General features: G+C 38.0%; 1 protein-coding gene across 4 annotated transcripts in view; it reads right to left on the bottom strand.

The window, feature by feature from the left end:
• Positions 1–21,581, bottom strand: part of DOCK11 (dedicator of cytokinesis 11) — a 194,651-nt gene that overhangs the window by 27,025 nt on the left and 146,045 nt on the right. For all 4 annotated transcript variants that reach the window (XM_024240998.3, XM_054544996.2, XM_054544994.2 and 1 more), the window contains 7 exons: positions 21,128–21,270; positions 19,385–19,500; positions 17,095–17,232; positions 12,541–12,723; positions 9,603–9,716; positions 6,860–7,075; positions 6,716–6,773 (listed from right to left, as the gene is read on the bottom strand). In XM_024240998.3, coding sequence (XP_024096766.1) covers positions 6,716–6,773; positions 6,860–7,075; positions 9,603–9,716; positions 12,541–12,723; positions 17,095–17,232; positions 19,385–19,500; positions 21,128–21,270 — 968 coding nt within the window. The remainder of the gene's footprint in view (positions 1–6,715; positions 6,774–6,859; positions 7,076–9,602; positions 9,717–12,540; positions 12,724–17,094; positions 17,233–19,384; positions 19,501–21,127; positions 21,271–21,581) is intronic.

Genomic DNA, 21,581 nt, shown 5'->3' with positions numbered 1-21,581 from the left:
TTTTAGAGTTCAAGGAAAATTCTGCCTCTTTATAACATAACCATTGAAAAAGTTTCAATGATAAAGTTTCCTTCCGATAGGAGCTAGTCACACACGCACAAAAAAATGGCTGTTGCAATCTACTGTTCTACAATCTAACAGTGATACTTACAAATAATGACCTTTACTTACAACTAAGTATCTGGTAATCTTCCTGTTAGAGGTTGGGGAAGGAAGAAGGAAGGTTTAAAAAAAAATCAGACCTCATGTTGAAGAGATTTCTCAGAATTCTGGTGGAAAAGAGGTTATATATCAGGGCTTGGATTTTTCCAACTCTTCTTGTCTAAATGAAACCTAATCACTAGACATGTATCTTCTGGGTAAGATGCTTGACAGAACATGGGGTAGGAACCACGCACAGAAGTAGGAACCACACTTCTTTGAGAGAAAGATGAAAGTCTGCTAGGGGAAGAGGATTATTTTGAAATACTTGTTTTTTTTTTTTTTTGAGACAGAGTGTTACCCCGTCGCCTAGGCGGCAGTGCAGTAGCGTGATCATAGCTCACTCCAGCCTCGACTTCCTGGACTCAAGCCATCCTTCTGCCTCAGCCTCCCAAGTAGCTGGGACTACTGGTGCAAGCCACCACAGCTGGCGAATTTTTATATATTTTGTAGAGACCAGGTCTTGCAATGTTACCCAGGATGGTCTCAAACTCCTGAGCTCAAGTGATCCTACCCATCTCAGATTCCCAAAGTGCTGAGATTACAGACGTGAGCCACTACGCCTGGCTTTGAAATACTTTTTCAAGAAGGGAGAAATACATGGGAGTAGTCAGTGAGTTTTAATTAAGGAAGAAGGAGCCCCAGGAATGAAAGTGATATTTACTTTGACCCACCAAGCTGTAGGACCATTTTTGTTCAAATAAAGTAGTTAATAAAAGGCACTGGGCCAGGCACAGTGGCTCACGCCTGTAATCCCAGCACTTTGGGCGGCCGAGGCAGGCAGATCACGAGGTCAGGAGATTGAGACCATCCTGGCTAACAGGGTGAAACCCCATCTCTACTAAAAAAATATATACAAAAAATTAGCTGGGTGTGGTGGCAGGCGCCTGTAGTCCCAGCTACTCGGGAGGCTGAGGCAGGAGAATGGCGTGAACCCGGGAGGTGGAGCTTGCAGTGAGCCGAGATCACCACTGCACTCCAGCCTGGGTGACACAGCGAGACGCCATCTCAAAAAAAAAAAAAATAATAATAAATAAAAGGCGCTGAAGATAAAACATAGCCTGCTTCGTTTTTGAAGATAAGCATGCCTAAAATGGTCTGTTACAAGACCTCTAGAGAGTTCTATTCAAAGTACTGGACCATAAAAAGATAAGGAACTTTCACCAGAATGTAAATCAATTCCTCATTTCCTTCTTCAACAAAGTCTTTCTATTAAAAGGAACAAGTCAGTTGAACAAACAGAGTGTTTAGTGACATGGTTCATTTACATTCAGGACAATACTCCTTATCTTGTAAACATGTGATAAACAGTTCTCAGACTAGCAGCTGGTCTGTGGGATACTCTTGGTGCAGTAGTGCATTAGGAGAACTTTTTGAAATGTAGAAGAAACCATCCCACTTGATCACCACTATCAAGTCAAGAGCTAGGCCGTAAAGAAGAGGGCCCAAGACTTGAGTGAAGAGACAAAGAACATAGCCTTTATTGAAGAAGACAGTCAATCCCTGAAGGCCTCAGGCAGCTAGGTCCATGACTGGGAGAAAAAAAAATCCCATCTGTTCAAAAGAGATTATTACTTTAAGTCATTTCCAAATGTAGGGCTTTTCTAGAATGCTGGGATTTAAGGGAGGATTTAAGGCACACTCCTATGCCAGAGATGAGATGAGGCTAAAAGCATCTTGCTAGAGTCTTCCAGTGTATCTTAAGTAGAAGTAGGGAAAATTATGTTTTATCTCAGGAACAAAGACATAAACACCCACTTTTGAAAGTTGTGTCTGGGTTATCTAGTGCAAAGACTACTATTGTGAATTTTCAGCTTCAGAGTCCAATATTCTTGCTAAGTGTGTTATCTTAATGCATCTGCCTGATAATGTATCTCTACCCAGAGATGACTATATTCCTCCCCCTTTTTGCTAAAGTTAACAACACCCATCAATATCCAATTATATCAGGACCCTTTGTTAGATTCTTTAAAATGCTTGGAGAAAAATCCTGATTCTTCTTAGTTCTAGAAAGATTTTCCAATGAAACAAGTTGCTGAGTCTAGAATTGGCCAGTGTACATATCCCAACAGAAGGAGGCATCTGTTTGAGGGATCTCATGTAGACCTATGCAGCCCTGTAGAAGGTGGTCCTGGAGAGTCTGCTATCAGTTTCTCTGGTATTTGACCAGGACTCTTGACCTTGCCATTTATAGCTGTAACTTCTGTATTCCTGACTGCTGTCCTAGGGAAAGCAAGATGGAAACTGTTCAGATAGAGACCATAACCCTGAATCCAAGTTATCCCGTGAAAAAAAGTGGGAAGGGGTATGGAAGATGGGATAGCAGTGCAACCCTGGATTAAAAAGGATGGCTAGTCAGAAGAAGAAGAGCTAAGAGTCCTGAGGGGAGGATAAGAAGGGAAAAAGCTATGACTAGGAAAGAATGAGGGAATAAAAAGCTTCATGAAACTCAAGCTATTAGATCCTGGATACCACGTCTTGGGAGAGAGAGCAACATTACCCTGTAAGGAATGAAAAAAACCAGATTCTATGGGAAAGGAAATTCCTTTTTATGGGTTGATAGGTGAATTCTTGCAGGCCTGAAGCTTTGCTGAACCTAGGATGCTGTTTGGTGGTGAAAGAATGCAGAGACTTGACTCTTGTCTTCCCTGGGGAAAACAGTTGTACCCTCTCTCAGGAAAAGAAAAAAGGGAGAATGTGATCTAGAAATTTTGCGGTTCTCAAACAAAATAAAAATAAGCAAATTCTGACATTTTTTATTTTATATTTTTTGGGAGGGAGGAGAATAAATGACACTCAGTATTATCACTTTGAGGTGCCTTCAATAAAGGGAAGACAGTAGGTGATCCCTAAGTCTCTCTGGTAGAACAAGCAAGAGCTCAGGCTGCCTGAAAGAAGTTTGAGGGTAGGGTGAGGGTGGGGGCAGGGAGTACTGCATACCTCCTTTCCCTTTTCCTGTCAGTTCAGCACCTGACACAGTGAAGAAAAGGATCTGGAAATGGTCCCTTGTGGGTGTTGTGTAGTCACCTTTGAGGGGCAAGGGCCCCTAAGCCCTTCCCTGCTTAGGCAATGATCCAATAGGACAAAGTATTTTTTTTCCTTAAAAACGCTACACAGTAGAACATCTGCTTCCAATGTGTCAACTGATGAGTAGTATTTTATTCCATCTTGATTTAAAAATGTTTTATAATGTACTTCAAGAGAAACTGGTTAGGAATTAGAGAAAACAAAACATTTTTGGCAATGGATATGTATCAGGGATTTAAAATATACTCTAATGCTCCTTCCCTCTTGGCTTCATTATCAAAGGGCACTTAATGATAGAAAACAAAGAGTTCTAAAGGTGCCCAATTATCTTTGTCAAATACGTTGGTCTTAAGTGTAAATTCAATGATTTTTTTTCAGTTCTGCACTCAAATGCATTTTTATTTACTCTGTCAATTGCCAGGTCTTATCTAGACTTCAAAAAGCTCACTAATGCTTTCTCAGAATGGATGGGAGGTTAACAGATTACAGGTTTTTTAAAAAAATAGTTTTGGGAGAACGGGTGATTTTTTGTTACATGGATAAGTCCTTTAGCAGTAATTTCTGAGATTTTGGTGTACCTGTCACCCGAGCAGTACCCAATGTGTAGTCTTTAATTCCTCCCTGGCCCCCACCCCCAGTCCCCAAAGTCCATTTTATCATTCTTATGCCTTTGCATCCTCATAGCTTAGCTCCACTTATAAGCAAGAACATACAATATTTGGTTTCCATTCCTGAGTTAGTTCACTTAGAATAATACTCAGTTTAGGTTTTTGTGTTTTAAATTGGTAGTCGACCTTGGTATAGCTAGTATAGTTGAATCAGCTAATTAAGAAAAAAAGGTGTTTTGGATCACTGAAGCTAAGTGGGGAAAACCCTGAGGACTTTTACTACTACCACTATTTTAGAATAAGGTTTTCTAATTTTGGCAAATAGAATTTTCCAGGTTTAAAAATAGATGGCATCAGCAAACCACCATGGCACATGTTTACCTATGTAACAAACCTGCACATCCTACACATGTATCCCAGAACTTAAAATAAAATAAAATTTAATTAAAAGAAATTTAAAAATAGATGACACCTATAAATACGTAAATTCTCTTAAACATCATTTTTTTAAACATTCAAAACAACATTTTCTCCTCATTTAGTGAAGAGTGCTTTGATTTCTATGAAGAATAAATTCTAAAAAACCTTGAGGTTATTATAAAATATATAAATGGCTAGTTGAAAATATTATTTCCACTTCCTGAAGCATATCAGTTTGGTGTTTATGCTACCTGCCTCATGCTAATATCCAGAAAAACCATAGCAAGAAATTATATTTCTAAAGCTTAAGGACTGATAATAAAGATAAATAATTCTTGATTTTTGCTTAGCTTTAATGTCTCTGCACTTGTGAAAAAAACAAAAACATTCCAGGAAATAGTTTTAATATAATTGACTATTTTCAAAATCTAAAAAGTACAGTTTTAGACTTAGTGGACATAAAAATCTTCAGATTTCTATTACTATTATTATTATTTAGATGGAGTTTTGTTCTCATCGCCCAGGCTGGAGTGCAGTGGCGTGATCTTGGCTCACTGCAACCTCCGCCTCCCAGGTTCAAGCGCTCCTGCCTCAGCCTTCCGAGTAGTTGGGATTACACTTGTGTGCCACAACGTCTGGGGTTTCACCATGTTGTCCAGGGTGGTCTCCAACTCCTGACCTCAGGTGATCACCTGCCTCGGCCTCCCAAAGTGCTGGGATTATAGGCATGAGCCACCATGCTGGCCAGATTTCTAATTAAAAAGATAAGATAATATTAACCTATTTCTCTGAAGACATACTTGAAATCACAGTACTCCGTTTAAGATTCTCCGTTTAAGTATTCCGTTTAAGAAATTTGGAATTTCAGGTGTGTAATTTCAATATTTACTTATACTGTGATTTCATATGCATACCAGTGATTTTTAAAAAAAACCCTCAAATGGGGCCTCATTTTGGTAATTAATCTCCTTCTCTGTTTAAAACTCACATATGTATACTAAAAGGAGAAAATTAAAGTATATCAAACATATAGATTGTTCAAAAGAATTCCAGAGTCAGACAGAAAGTGTTAATTTAAAATATAAGTAAAACAAATCTACATTTTACTTAAGAAGAATCTTTTTTTTAAATTTTATTTATTTATTTATGTATTTATTATTTTTTGAGACAGGGTCTTGTCCTGTCACCCAGGTTGAGCAGTGTCCTGGGCTCAAGCTATGATCCTACCTCACCCTCCTTCATAGCTGGAACCACAGGCATGTGACAACATGCCCAGCTAATTTTTGTATTTTTTGTAGAGATGGGGTTTCACCATTCCTGCCAAGGCTGGTCTCAAATTCCTGGGCTCAAGTGATCCACCTACCCATGCCTCCCAAAGTGTTGACATTACAGGTCTGAGTCACCACACCCGGCCAAGAATCTTTTTAGAAAAAGATTCTCCACATGGGTGTTACATGAGGCAATCAAACACTGAGCCTCAGTGTGAAATGATAGATATATAGTTAACTGTAGGAATTCTGGAATTTAAAAATAAAACAAAATATGGTTGCGTTCCTACAGCTGAAGCCAGAGTGATATGACTCCTTTAATAAGTTGGTTTCATTTTGCCGTATTGTTACTCATTCCACTGCCTTAAAGGAAGTAGCTTGGACATTGAGATAGAGATTTCTTGGTTGCCAGCTCCATTGCCAATCAATGTTTAAACCTAACTCAACTGGGTTACTATTTGAGCAGATGCAGTTTGTTCAACAATACTGTTGAGCAGTAGCCAACAATACTGTTTATGGAAAGGGACACTTCCAAGTAGATTTCCTGAATTAGGAATCTTAAATTAGGAATCCAGGGCTGCTGGACCTGAAGCCCTTCAAGAGTATGACTCCCTTTTAGTACCCAGGTATCACTGCACTAAAGTGGCTGGAGAGACATAGTCTATGGGCAGTTGGTGATGTTAAGACACATGACGGGGAAACAAATAATCTGTGTTATCCCGACTTGAGCCTTGAGAAGAATTTAATTTGTGGCAGTCTTCCAGGGAGGGACAGTCTTGGAAAATAAACACTGGGCATCAGGCCTGGCCCTGTACTATTTTTTTTTTATATTTTATATTTTATTTTAAAATAGGTACAGGATCGCACTCTGTTGCCCAGGCTGGTCTCAAACTCCTGGCCTCAAGCAATCCTCCAGCCTTGGCCTCCCAAAGCACTGGGATTACAGGCATGAGCCACTGCACCTGGCCACCCTGTACTACTTAACTTTTCTTGCAATCTCTAATGAAAGCAGAAGGGACAACAAACAATCCAGTCTTCTTTTGTAACAGCTTATTTTTAACACTGAATAAGGCCAAGGGTGAACATACTTTTCAGCGTTCTATTATATCATATTCACAGCTAAACTACAAAGATAAAAAACTATTATGCTAAATGAAAATCCCCGCATCTCTAAAAACAGAAATATCTTACTTTTTCGATGAAGAAACTCTGCAACTAGAGCTGCTACATGGACATAACACATCGCAGCCTGAAAAAGGATGGCAGAGAAAGAACTGTCAGAACATGCTCAAGGTGTTTTGAAGGGCTATTTAGAACAAAACTTTAAGTAGTCACCTCTGAAAAATCTCCATTTTTTACATGAATCTTGGCCATGCTATCAAGCCAGGTTTTCCTGAGCTCTGGGGTGCTTGCATAGGACTTGGCTAAGCTATACTGGAGATCAATTAGCATTTCAGGGTCTTTCTCATGCTCCTTCATTTGGGCAGTGGCCATAAGAACAGTGCGGATTCTCTTGGTCAAGTCTTTGACTTCTGTGGGAAAGGCAGTTGCCTAATTTCAAAACAAACAAAAAAGACATGTTTAACAACAATATCGATGTGCTCTAAGGCTTGTCATCCAATGCTGAGGACATAATATGATTTTCACTTCCTGTTACAGTTCTTGGTATTGCATATAGTACACTGAAATAATTTTAAATAAATTATTTTTAAAATATGTAACTAGCCCAGGCTTCAAAGGCTCTAACCTTGGTGGCAGTACATTCACAGGACATAAAAGCATTAGCTCTGGAGCCAGACTACCTGGCTTTGAATCCCAGATCCTCCATTGTGAATTCCACAGCCATGGGAGTGATCTTTGTTTGCTGTCTTCTTGTAACAGTAACTAAAAACTAATAGCTTACTATGTGCCAAGCATTGGTCTGGGTTCTTTACATGTTTTAATTTTTACGACAACCCTATGAGTTAAGTACTATTATAAAAAAGTGTTTAAATGCTTGACCAAAGTCTCAAAATTGGTAAATGTTAGAGACAGGATTTTCACCCAGGCAGTCTGGCCCTAGAGCTGGTGCTCTTGGCCACTCTTCCATTCTGATGAGCATACCTACTCCATCCACTAACTACCACACACACTAAGGTGAAAACCATACTGCAGAAATTTCTGTTTACACAAATGGGAGATCATGAATCACAGAACATTCCAGAAAGTTTAGAGAGATCATTAAGCTTTCAAAGTTTGTTTTTGGTGCCAAGAATACCAGAGTTTCCTCTTTACCCTAGCCACTGCTAAGGAAGTCCTATTGCATCCTCTTAATCCCCACAGGAGTAATCACAATTACCTATATGATTCAGAGATGATGAGGAAGAGACAGGTACAGGGGTTAAGGAGCTTGTCAATATGAACACAATATGTGGGGGAAATGGTTTGAAACACTGCCTTCTTGGCCGGGAGCAGTGGCTCATGCCTGTAATCCCAGCACTTTGGGAGGCCGAGGCAAGTGGACCACCTGAGGTCAGGAGTTCGAGACCAGCCTGACCAACATGGTGAAATCCCATTTCCATTAAAAATATAAAAAATTACCCAGGCGTGGTGGCAGGCACCTGTAATCCCAGCTACTCGGGAGGCTGAGGCAGGAAAATCACTTGAACCTGGGAGGTGGAGGTTGCAGTGAGCCGAGATCGGGCCATTGCACTCCAGCCTGGGCAACAAGAGTGAAACTCCGTCTCTAAATAAATAAATAAATACAATAGAAATAAAAAATACCTACCTGGCTTTGAGTCCCTTTAAAAATAATAATTATATACATAAAGTTCCTTTCTATACATTAATAGAGATCCCATTTACCAGGGGAAAGCCATATCTTTTCGTAATAGGGTTTGTTGGTAATGACTGCCATAACAGAATAAAACTAAGTCATTTCATAAATGAGTTATGGAAAAGAAAAATATTTCCTATCAAGGAGAGAGTATACAAGCCCCATTTACCTAGAAAAACTTACCAATCTACCTATATAACATAGTACTAAGGATGGTAACAACTGGTAAAAACAATTCCTTAGAGTATAAGCATAAGTGGTGTAACTTGTTTCTATGCTCACAAGACTAGCTGGAGCATATACTGATCCCCTGTGGAACTAGTAGAACTGGCTGGAAAGCAAACTTTCCCAGCCTGAGAGCGGCTGGCACTACACACTGTTATTTTTCAGTACAAGCAACATTCCTATGGGAATATTTTTTGGTACATAGATTCTACACATCCAAACATCAAATATGCTGTGACTATGAGCTTTTAATCTTTTTCAGATTTTACACAATGTTGTCAAACTGTGCTGGAAGATGACCTTTCCCAAGAATGGGGATGATTCATTCTTCTGGGAGGAAAAGTCCTATTGGCAAAGGATTCTTCTTCCCTTGTATACATGTGTCACTGAAGATCAGAACCTGCACTCTACGCAACAAAGCAACAGATGAATTTTTACAGTGCTATAAGTTTTAAGCATATAGGAAAGAAAGTGGAACAGTGGTCAGAGTCTTGGGTTTGGCCTCAGCAAAATGGTGCTTAAGAGTGACAGCCTTGGTGTTAACAGATAATTTTCAAAACTCACAAAACCATCAAATAATGAATCCCTTCTGTGCCATTCCTCATCCATTGGCAATGGATCAGGCAACTGTTAGCTATTCTAAGTGAAATTTTGTGAAATTTCAAATTCAGTCCTTATTTAACCAATATTAAAAGTGGTGACAATTGTTAAAAAATAAAGGATCTATATATTTTCTGAGCAAGTTTGGAAATGAAGCCCAGGAAAAAAAAATTCAGATTCGACTTGCCATAACAACTATGAATACATAGTATATTCATTCATCCATCCACTAAACTGATATTGAATATATGCTATGTACCAGGCAGTGTTCTAGGTACTAGAGATATAGTGATGTACAAGACAAAGCCCTTAACTCATAAAACTCACATTCCGTACATTCTATACTATCAAAAGTTGTGAATCCAATGATAGTTTAGGAGTTTAAACTTCCCTGATAGCAAAGGTGGTTCTAATTTATTATCTGAAATGAGAACATACCTTCATAGGTCTGTCACTATTTGCAAAATTATTGATAATGAATAAAGACTCCTGAAATCTTGATCCTCCGCTTAGTGCTACATCAGCTATCAGTTGGCTTACAGCAATTATTATCTGTGGGAAGAAGTAAATATTATTTTCCAAATAACTTTTGAACAAATGCTGCCTATGCTCATCATTTTATAAGTACATAAGCACTCACATGAAATGCTTTTCTTTTAAAGATTCTACACTGTACCATCATAATGTACCCTTCATATATGAGGGGTTTACATTCTTCTGCTGAAATAGTAACTTGAAAGGCCCCATTTCAAATTTTAAAGGATCTTTCTTGGTTAGACGTAAACAATTTTTCAAAACTCATAGGATAGCCAGATCTAAAACTATTTTCATAATAGTGAACTGATACAATGGTAGTCAGGTCTCCATTTTAAATATGCTTTCTAGGTTGTAGCTGTGGCAAAGGTGAGAATAAATCATGTTTTTCTTTGATGATTTCTCATTCCTTTTCACTAGTCTATTTTAGTTGGCTGGACTTCCAAGTCCAGTGCCTCAGCAACCTTCTTTGTTTTTGACCAGGGCTTACCTAGTTTAACAAAAGTTTATGGAATGGACTTTGATGGTACTTTTTATTTTTTGGGACAGGGTCTCACTCTATTGCCCAGGCTGGAATGCAGTGGTCCGATCTTGGTTCACTGGTTCACTGCAGCCTCGACCTCCCAGGCTCAGGTGATCCTCCCACCTCAGCCTCCCAAGTAGCTGGGACTACAGATGTGTGCCACCACACCTAACTAATTTTTTGTATTTTTGTAGGGACAGGATTTTGCCATGTTGCCTAGGCTGGTCTCGAGCTCCTGGGCTCAAGTAATCCACCCACTTATGCCACCCAAAGTGCTAGGATTACAGGCATGAACCACTGCCTTTGACAGGACTTTTAAATCTCTCAGTCTCCCTTGCGTGAATGCCAAAACAATTCATGCTAAGATGTTAATGGCTGGATGCTTTACCACTGGTCCTAGGAAGCAAGATACAGTAATAGCCATGGGTATGGGCTCTAGAGTTGAATGCCTTAGATACAAATCTTGACTTTATCAATAATTCACTGTGTGGCTTTGGAAAAGCTATTTAACCTTTCTGTGCCTCATGTTTCTCATCTGTAAAATGGCTATGATAAAAACCCCTACTTTGTAGAGAATGAAAGAGATCATAACCATTAGAGTACTAATTAATCCTTTATTGAGCACTTATTATGTGCCAGACAGTGTTCTAAGTCTTCACATTTATTAATTTGTCTATATTTGAATAAAAGACTTAAAGAAAACTGATGCTTTGACCCAGAAGAATCAATACCAATGGGGGAATTTCAGGTATATTGGCACACAAATTAGAACAATGTTCTGGGGGAAGGTGGGTTTCCAAGTGCCATCTCATATAAAAGCAAACAGTAAAGGACCTGATGTGTAATGATGGCTGACTCTAACATGCAGAAGTAATTATATAGCAGACTTTTACAGGAAGCATACACAGTATTCCTATTAGATTTTCACATTATTGATGACATTTTTCAACAAGCTGCTTATGGTTGTTTCCCCATTAATAATCTTATCTCCAGTAAACAACCCTAATGGGACAGACCATGACAGTAAAGATATAAACAGGACCAAGGATTTCCCCTATTACAATGAAGGCTACTGAGTCAAGCAGTCCCAATTGTGGTTTAGTTCAGAGCTATTTCATCCAATAAACCCAAAAGTATGGAGATGTTGAATAATAACTATCATGTAGGAAGTATCTATCTTGTGCTACACATTGTGTCAGGCACTATAGGCACTATACACACCTTATTTTAATCCTCAGGGTAATGCTGCAAAGTGAAATACTCAGTCTCATTTTACAAATAAGGGAACAGGTTCAGCCAGATTGAGTGACTTGCTTAGGGTCACAGGGCATGTAAGGATTTAAGCTATGATTTAAGTGCAGGTAGGCCTGATTCCAAAGTCAATGCTTTCCACTAAACCTTGAGACATCTCTCATTTTTAAAATAAGTGGGCATACTGGAGCATGAAAAACATAAACTGTGTTATCTGTTCTGTAAAATCTAACAAGCTTGTTATTTAATCATCTCATAAAAATCCTATGAGCTAGGTAACAATATTTACCCCACCGCATTTGCAGAAACTGAGGCACTGAGAGGCTAAGGAAGTAACTTGCTCCAGGTCACATAGTATGTGGCAGTCCTCAAATTTGAACTAGTGACTGGGCATGGTGGCTCATGCTTGTAATCGCAGCACTTTGGGAGGTTAAGGTGGGTGGATCACCTGAGGTCAGGAGTTTGAGACCAGCCTGGCCAACATGGTGAAACCCCATCTCCACTAAAAATACAAAAATTAGCTGGGCATAGTGGTGCACGCCTGTAATCCTGCTCGGGAGGCTGAGGCAGGAGAATCACTTGAGCCCGGGAGGTGGAGGTTGCAGTGAGCCGAGATCATGCCACTGCACTCCAGCCTGAGCGACAGAGCAAGACTCCGTCTCAAAAAAAAATAAATAAAATAAAAGCTGAAATAAAGTCTATGCTCTTCTCTGCTCAGGAGCAGCTCTATTCCGTAGAAATATGACACATGCTACATACGTAATTATCAATTACCTAGTAGCCACACTAAAAAGAGACTTATTTTAATATACTTAACCTAACACAGGCAACATATCATTTCAATATATAATCAATATGAAACAATTGAGATATTCTATTTTTTTCATATTTAGTCTTCAAAAGCCACAGTATATTTGACACTTTCAGAACATCTAAATTTAGACTAGCCACACATCAAGTGCTAGATGGCCACATTGTATTGGACTGGGTTGGGTGGCTCTGGATCTTGATCTAGAGGTTAAAGATTGAAGAGAAGAAAGATGAAGAGGTGCTTTTATTTTCACTGACCTGTAGATGTGTCCTCAAAAAGGTTTTCCTTTTGGTATACTCAAAGTTGTTTCTCATCAAAAGATACAAAAGTGCAGATGCTTCATTCCTGGTTGAGCTAATCTTCGATGTGCAGCACTTTAAAACCTCATAGCAAAATGCAGCACACATGTTTACTCTTCCTTTGAAAAATGCTGAAGGAAACTAAAGAACAGGGAAAACAGAAATAAGTATTTAAAATCCAATCATAAAATCAATAAAATATCAAGTGCCCTCTATATCCTCACCTAAAACTATGCTGGGGGATTTGAGGATACAAAATCAACATAAGGCAGGCTCTGCTCTCCAGAGAGCCTGAACTAGTTAACATAAACACCAGCATGTGATAATAATAGAACTTAAGTCAGTATACAAGTTATTACAAAGATGTAGAAGTACTGAATATAAATGCTATAGATCTGAGAAGAGCTCAAGAGAGTCTGCAACATATTATATAATAATAATAACATATTATTATAATTATTATATAATATTATTATAATAATTATTATATAATTATTATAATATATTATAATTATTATATAATATTATTATAATATATTATAATTATTATTATATAATAATAATTATAATAATATATAATATATAATTATTATATAATAATATTATTATAATATATAATTATTATATAATAATATTATTATAATAATATAATATATATAAAAGTAATTGCAGTTTTTGCCACTATATAGTGATATAGTGGCAATTACTTTTGCACCACCATAATACAGTAAGCAGGTTCTCAATATGTTTTGAAAGAATGCCTGAAATGATGAATGATGGGTCTCAAATGGGGGCTTAAAAATGGGAAGGTCAATTTTCATTACTTACTCTTTTGCTTTATATTTCAACAGTTCCTTTATTGTGAACATCAACGTGCTGAGAAAATTATAGCTAAAATCTACTCAGCAAGTGAAGTTCATCTTTTAACAAATGGGATATAGGAGATACACACACACACATATCCTCTTCACATAAACACTGATAGTTAAGATATATTTTAGCATAGAAAAGGAGAAAGAAAGTGACTAATTATCAAAAGAGACAAGTGGCCTGTTCCTTTAAGAATGTATTCAGTCTGCTTTGTGGAAGACACAACAGGTAACATAGACTTGTTACAATTTCCCATGCTTTTAGGTCTAGGCAAGCAAATAACAATAAGCTGCTTCAGGGTACACAATAGATGTTTTTCAGAGAGTGAAGCCAGAGGACCATCTTTTAAAAATGATTTCTTAGGAACCTTGAATTTAGACCCACATATAGGAATCTACCCTTTATTTCACCTTAATACCAAGTATAATTCTATGCAGATAATGAATGCTTAATAAATGTTTTCTGATTGGCAATTGGGAAATCTCGCTAATAATTTCACCAGACTAAACTAACTCTGGATGAAGCAGATACTCTGGTATGAAAATAAACATTTAAGGGAGATCATAGCTATAGTGTAGCTCATCACTACACTAAGTCTTCTACCCACATCACTCACTTCTCTGAGTGGGCAATGGCTAAAATCATCAATGACCTAATTGCCAATTCTAACAGACCTCTTTTCTCCTTTATCTTATTTGACTACTCTGTATATGTCATGACAATGTTGGAACTCTTTCCTTCTTTGGCTTCCATGATATCCTTCTTTCTTACCTTTCTTCCCACCTCTGTGACTGCTCCCTCTCATCTCCCTTACAGATTCGTCTTTGAACCTCCCTTCTACGTTGTTTCTCTCCAATGTTCTGCTCTTGATTTTTTTGTTGTTGTTTTTCTTCTTCTTCAATGTACCCTACAGGGAAAATCAAACCGCTCCCATGGCTTCAACTACCACTTGTATGTTGATGCTCCCGCTAGTTCACTATGCTCCAAAAATACCAGCCTTTTAGTTCTCAGAATATTCCAAACTGTTTCCCAACTCAGAGCCTTGGCACATGTATGTCATTCTCCCTAGATAGTTCTTCTTTAAGCTCTTTTTACAGCTGGCCCCTTTTCAATAATTCAGGTCTCTCTGTTTTTGTTTTTTTGTTGTTGTTGTTGTTGTTTTTGACAAAGTCTCGCTCTGTTGCCCAAGCTGGAGTGCAATGGCACGATCTCGGCTCACTGCAACCTCCGCCTCCCAGGTTCAAGTGATTCTCCTGCCTCAGCCTCCTGTGTAGCTGAGACTACAGGCACATGCCACCATGCCCGGCTAATTTTTTTTTTTTTTTTTAATTTTTATTTTTTACTAGAGACAGGGTTTCACTATGTTGGCCAGGCTGGTCTCAAACTCCTGACTTCGTGATCCGCCCGCCTCAGCCTCCCAAAGTGCTGGGATTACAGATTCAGGTCTCATTTTAAAAGTGACAAACCTATCTAAGATAAGATTATCTCCCACAAATCACTTACTGTCTCAGCACCCAGTTTGTTTCCTTCCTAGAACATATAATAATTATGAATTCTTTTTTTTTTTTTTTTTTTTTGAGACGAAATCTTGCCCTGTCACCCAGGCTGGAGTGCAGTGGTGCGATCTTGGCTCACTGCAACCTCCGCCTCCTGAGTAGCTGGGATTACAGGCACCCGCCACCACGCCCGGCTAATTTTTGTATTTTTAGTAGAGACGGGGTTTCGCCACGTTGTTCAGGCTGGTGTCGAACTCCTGACCTCAGGTGATCTGCCCGCCTCGGCCTCCCAAAGTGCTGGGATTATAGGCATGAGCCACTGCGCCTGGCTCATAATTACTAATTCTTTTATTATTTATTTTCTGTCTCCCCTATCCCCACTAAGACTGAACGCTTCATGAGGGCAAAGAGTATATTTATTTTGCATCTCCATTGTATCTACAGGACCTAGTACAGCACTTGACACAGAGAAGGTCCTCAATAAATATAGTATGGATGAATGGAGAATGACTCCAAGTCTGGCTCTCCAATCTGATCCCTCTCCAGAGCAAAGATCCATATATCCTAATGTCCCATAGGCACTCAAATTCAACAGGACTCATTAACTTTTACTGTGAATGTAGTCCTTCCACTGTATTTCACATCAACCACCACACTCCACCATACTGTCAGTGGACTGATGATCAAATCCTGTAAATCCTTTTTCAACATGTCTCATCTACCTTTGATCCTTCATATATCCACTGTCACTGCCTTATTTCAGGCCCTCATTTCTTATCTAGCTTACTGCAACTAGTCTTTTTACTGCCTTTGACATTGTCACCAATCCTTCTTCAACACAAGAGATTTTCCCCTGTCCTTACCAATTCCCTCTTAATACAAATATAATTGTATTACTTCCCTGCTTAAAACCCTTCCATGACTACCTGATGCCTGAAAGATGAAATCCAACTCTTCAGATGAGTCCACATGATCTGTACTCCATTTACATCTTTAGTTTCATCTCTTGGTGAATCCATATTAAATCCTAGCTCCGTTGCTGCAGAAAAACTTTTGCTAAATTAGAGTTTTTCTCCTGCTCACCCCCAGAGGTCTATACAGACTTATTTTATCCTGATGGTATTTGTTTCTGTGTATGTGTATCTTGATGTGTGTGTGCCTCCCTCTACTGGACAATAAGCCCTTAGGGACTATATCCAGTAAGTACCTACACAGTTTTTGTTAAATGAATTATTTCTGAATCTCTTTCCTTTAGTTTCTTGTAACATGCTTGTGTTGAATTTGGCTTCCCATAGATTTTTAATTCATAAATTATATTAAAGAACGGCAATAAAAAGCTTCAAATTCATCTAATTTCTGTATCTATTAAACGCAATTGGTTGCTGTCTAAATAATGAGGATGGCAAAAAGTTTTCAAAGCTTAGCTAGCTTATTACACAAATAAAGAAACTGAATTTCTTTGCCTTATTGTAGTTACATAAACCAGTGGAAGATCTGGACTGTGCCTTTCCATAACCTTAGCTCTATCTTGGTTAATTATGTTTATTCTTAAGTTTAAAAAGCCCCTGAGCACAGAAAATAAATCTTTGCTGTCTGTTTCAGCCATATTTCTTCCTAAAAACCAAGTCTGAGGTTATTGTTTAGCTGAGGTAAGTGGACTGCACATTTAGGGCCCTCGGTTATGGCTAGCATTGAAAGGCAGGATTCATCCATTTGAACATGTACTGAGTGCTTACCATTTCCAAGATATTATACAAGACCCTGGGATTACAAAAGTTGGATCCTTTCAAAGTGTTTAGACATGAGTGCACTCATGGCTTATATACCTCCAACATGACAATACTTTTAAAAAGAGGCAAAACAGAGAACTGGCAGGCTTGGTAATTTTAAAATGATATTCTTCAAAGGAGCTTAATGGAAAAGGGAAGGTATGATAAGGTGAAATAAAAAGTAGCTTCTGATTTGAGGGGGTTCATGGTCAGGCCCTCTGTGTGTGCTTTGTTGTTCTGTATTTCTATTTACAATGGCAGTACTTAATGGCTTCATGAGCTGGCATTGTATATGTCACCACAATGACCCCCATTGTCCCGTCTTTCCTTTTTGCAATGACAGAGCCCACCGGCTGCTCCCAAGCTTCTGTCCTTACCTTACTGATGAAAGCTCTCAGTGAGGCAAATACATGTTTCAGCGACACTTCAGATTGTCCATTTTTAAGAAAAGCAAGATGTATATCAAACACTTTTTTCATTAATGGGTTATGGCCATCATTATTTAAAAGTTGGGTCTATAAAACATTAAAAAATACGGTTTATGCCCCACTGAGAATGACAGAACTGATTTCACCAATACCTGTTTATGAAACCACTGTTTGGAAGTTTCAGGAAAATAAAAGGCTCTTACATATAATTTCAAAATATTTGTGCCACCTTTCAACTTGGAAATCTCAAACAAATACTACATACATGATCTCTAAAATACTTAATCCCAACATTTTAAACAGGTGGATTTTTTTTTCAATGCAACACAGCAATATACAGGACTAGTATGGGAAGAGTATTTTCTATTAACCTATACCATATTGCTTCTCAATTAAGAAATCAATACATTAAAAATGAATACAAGCCAATCAGCCTTTGTATTTCTGAGAGACTAAATATTGTAATGTATGAATGAAGGAAAATACCAGTTCTATTTTATTAGATTATGATCTAATTTACTTTAAAAGTATGTTTAGTATACGGTTAGCCATTCATGAAAAAATAAGCTCTCTATGAGTAGAGATAATTAACAGGTATCACAATTGAACAGACTATGTAAATTGTTTAAATGCCCCTTGCAAAGAAACAACAAATTGTAGAGAAATAACTATTAGTTTGTCAACTTTGTTTTAATCAGCAATGGTTAATTTCTCCAGCCCTATCCTGCTAACCCTCAAGAAAGTAACCAGAAGGTTACAGCTTGGCCAAAAACAACAAAACCCAAAACAACAACAATCTAATGATAATACTGACAGCCAGAATCCCTGAATGGTGTTTGATTTTTCTGGCACTTTCCTTAGTATATTTCAAGGCATGGTATAGTGGCTAGAATCATGGTCTCTTATAACTGGCCTAGATCTCAATCCTGATTCTGCCACTGCCCAGCTATATGACATTAACCTCCTGTGGGCCCCAGTTTCCCCATTTTCAAAAGGGAATAATAACAGTATCTACATCATAAGGCTATTATGAGGATTAAAAGTGAGTTCATATTTGTATTTTTAAGTTATTGAGATATAATTTACACATCACAAAATTCACCAGTTTCAGGTATACAATTAAATTACATTTGGTAAATTCAGCAACAGAGTTGGGTGACCACCACAATCCAATTTTAGAACATTTCCATTGTTTCAAAAAGATCACTCCCCTTTCTCATTCCCAGCCTCACAGTGAAAAAGTGAGTTAATATTTGTAAAGCACTTAGGACAGTGCCTGATATCTACCAAGAGACTATATAAATGTTTGTTAAATAAATAAGAGGTATCAGAATAGGAGGAAGGAATACAATGTACATCATGAGATCTAATGGCTTTCTTAGTTATTGGCACGATGAAACATGGAGTTGTGTTGCATTTTAACATAGAACAAACCTAATATTTCATAAAGGGATCTGTAGCCTATTTATTAAAGGTATTCTGCAGCCTATTTTGTATTAGTATCTAATTCAATTTTCCTTTATAAGCCTCTTTGAAAAGCACAGGCCAGGTTTCCATAGAAAATCTCGAGGGCTGAACCAATTAACTTAATTACTTAGAGAAGAGGGGAGAAAGGAAAAAAAAAATCTGTATAACTGAAGTGAAAGCAAGCAAGATTTTCACCTTTGAGTTCTTACATTATGGTCACATCGTTTTTACTTTTCAAAGCACTCTCACATCTATTATCCCACTTCCCCCTCCAATAATCCTGCTAGATAACTGCTTTTACCTTCTTTTTAAAATCATAGCAATGATGATTTGCACTGAGAGGCAAACATCTGAGAAAAAACACTAAGTGCGTGGCTAGGGAAGCCAGCCAGCCTGCCCGGATATCATCTACCCTGACAGGACATCTCATCACAATGAGTATTTGGGCAAACAGATCCAATCATATTTTGGGCTAAAAATTGCTGGCTACTTAAAGTATGGAAACTTTGTTTTTAAATACGAAAATCTAATAGAATTTAAGAGGTAGAAGAGAGCTTAAGGGCAAGTTAGTCCACTCCCTTCCCTTTATGGATGACACAAGTGAGTCTCAGTGACTTCCAGGGTCACATGATAACCAAACTAGAACTGCCATCCACATTTCCTGACTATTCATGCCAGCCTTTTTCAGTGTACTACCCCACATTGACTAGGTAATTTCCGCATAATGTTACTTTGCAATGGTACCAACTGAATTATAACTCTTCATTTTTACCTTGAAGCACTGAGTGAAAAATGATATGGTATCTAGTACTGTTAGGGAAACTTCAGTAGCTGTATTGCCTTCAAGAAGTGCCTGGTGGAAAATGTCTGCTTCAGTTGTTGTAGAACCTAGGATTAAAAAAGTAAATTAAACTTTTCCCAACACGAAGATGCACATAATGGTGTTGAATGACTTTCTACCCAAAGACTTAAGACAAGAAAGGGGGCTCGGCTGGGTGCGGTGGCTCATGCCTGTAATCCCAGCACTTTGGGAGGCTGAGGCAGGCAGATCACTTGAGGTCAGTTCAAGACCAGCCTGGCTAGCATGGTGAAACCCGTCTCTACTAAAAATACAAAAAATTAGCCAGGCATGGTGGTGCGTACCTACAATCCCAGCTACTCAGGAGGCTGAGGCAGGAGAATCACTTGAACCCAGGAGGCGGAGGTTGCAGCGAGCCGAGATCGCGTCACTGCACTCCAACCTGGGTGACAGAGTGAGACTCCATCTCAAAAAAAAGAAAGAGGGCTCACAGTGTCAAACTGTATTTAACTCCTTCATCAAATATAGTCTGGGTTAATCAATTTCATTAGTTTTCATTACAGTTCTGTATTAACAGCTCTGCAGGACATAATTAGGTGCCTACCTCTTTGGAGACAAGGTTTCAGTGATGAACTCTGGCGATGTAACTAGGAAATAATGTGGGAGGCCTTCTAAGTCATGCCACCAATTATGTGGGTAAAAATGAGAAACCACTAAATAGAAATTCAGCTACAGATAAACAGTAGTGCCCTATGGTCAGACATTTTCAATTATGCCAATTATATGAGATTTGTTTCTAAATCAGAAGGAAAACAAGGTATCTTGGAGGCAACTGAAGGAAGTAGGTTCATCATATTTTTACAAGAAGCTGAAGGCTTTAAAACATGCAGATTTAAAGGTCCTGAGTCTATTAGCTCAGGTTCTAGCAAAACATTATTTTTTATTACTAGGTCTTACCACAAAGCCAGTTTTGCTGGCTTCCTTTTCTGAAACCTTCAGAGGACTGTGTGGAAACAAAACATTCTCACTCTTTGAGTTGTTATTAATATTTGCTTTTCATAGGATAGCTTCCATTTATATAACCCTCTAGCTTCTGCAGTTGGGCAAGATTTCTTTCCTTGCCCTATTTGCCTTTTCAATACTTCAACCTGTCTGAAATACACCTTTGCCAAACTAATATTTAGGGTTCACTGATTTCTGCAGTCAACTCAGCATGTTCATTCCCTAATCATTAAATGACCAAAAGCAACTAAACAAATATTACATATACTATGATATTAAGATGTCAATATTTGCATTAAAGTTTAACAGTAGGAATGAAGAATACTCAATATAAAAATATTATGAGAATAGCAATTCCATGGGAAAAATTTAATTTCTTTAACATTAAGAAGAAAACATCATGACCTAAAATTGTTCAAAAATCCATGTGTATTTTATCATTTTATAGTCATGTGTGATGAAATTGATTATATACATATATACATAGCAGAGAGATGCAAACACATGTATGGGAAATCATTTCCAATCATATTGGCAATTTAAACCAGGACTTCTTTTCTTCATACATATTTAAGGGATACAGGTGATATTTTGTTACATGCATAGAATGTGTAATGATCAAGGTATTTAGGGTATCCATCACCTTCAGTTTTTATTATTTAAACCAGGACTTCTTTAAGGTCAAATGGGTACCGCACACACATTTTCACTTACCGTGATTAAGTGTAAATGAACTTTCTAGGCTACTAAGATGCTGAAGCCGGGCCTGCATTACTCCTGATCTGTTTCGAAGAGCAGGCATGGTTTGCGATTTTCGGTCTATTCCGAAGTGTTTTGACAGCCAGGCATCATGCACCCTAAAATAAATTTTAAAGTCAGGAACTGGAGTGCTCTAATAACATATCTCAATGTTATAATCTTTTTAACTAAAAAAAATTAGGTTTCCACATAAACATAGTAGTACACTCAAGGATTAAATGAAGTGTCACTAGAAACTGGATGAAGTTTTAATGTATCTTTAAGATAGCATATATGAATATAATTAAGGAATTTAGAAAGAGCTTCCACTTCCCTCCTTCTTCTCAAAAACATCAGAGATAAGTGGCCAACACTCCAATAAGATTCAATATTTTCATAGGAGGCGAGGAAGGGCAAGAGTGGGAAGAAG

Source organism: Pongo abelii, chromosome X (genome assembly GCF_028885655.2).
Source record: "Pongo abelii isolate AG06213 chromosome X, NHGRI_mPonAbe1-v2.0_pri, whole genome shotgun sequence".
Taxonomy (NCBI): Eukaryota; Metazoa; Chordata; class Mammalia; order Primates; family Hominidae; genus Pongo; species Pongo abelii.
The sequence above is the reverse complement of the archived record's forward strand: the minus strand, read 5'-3'. Positions and strand labels throughout refer to the sequence as shown.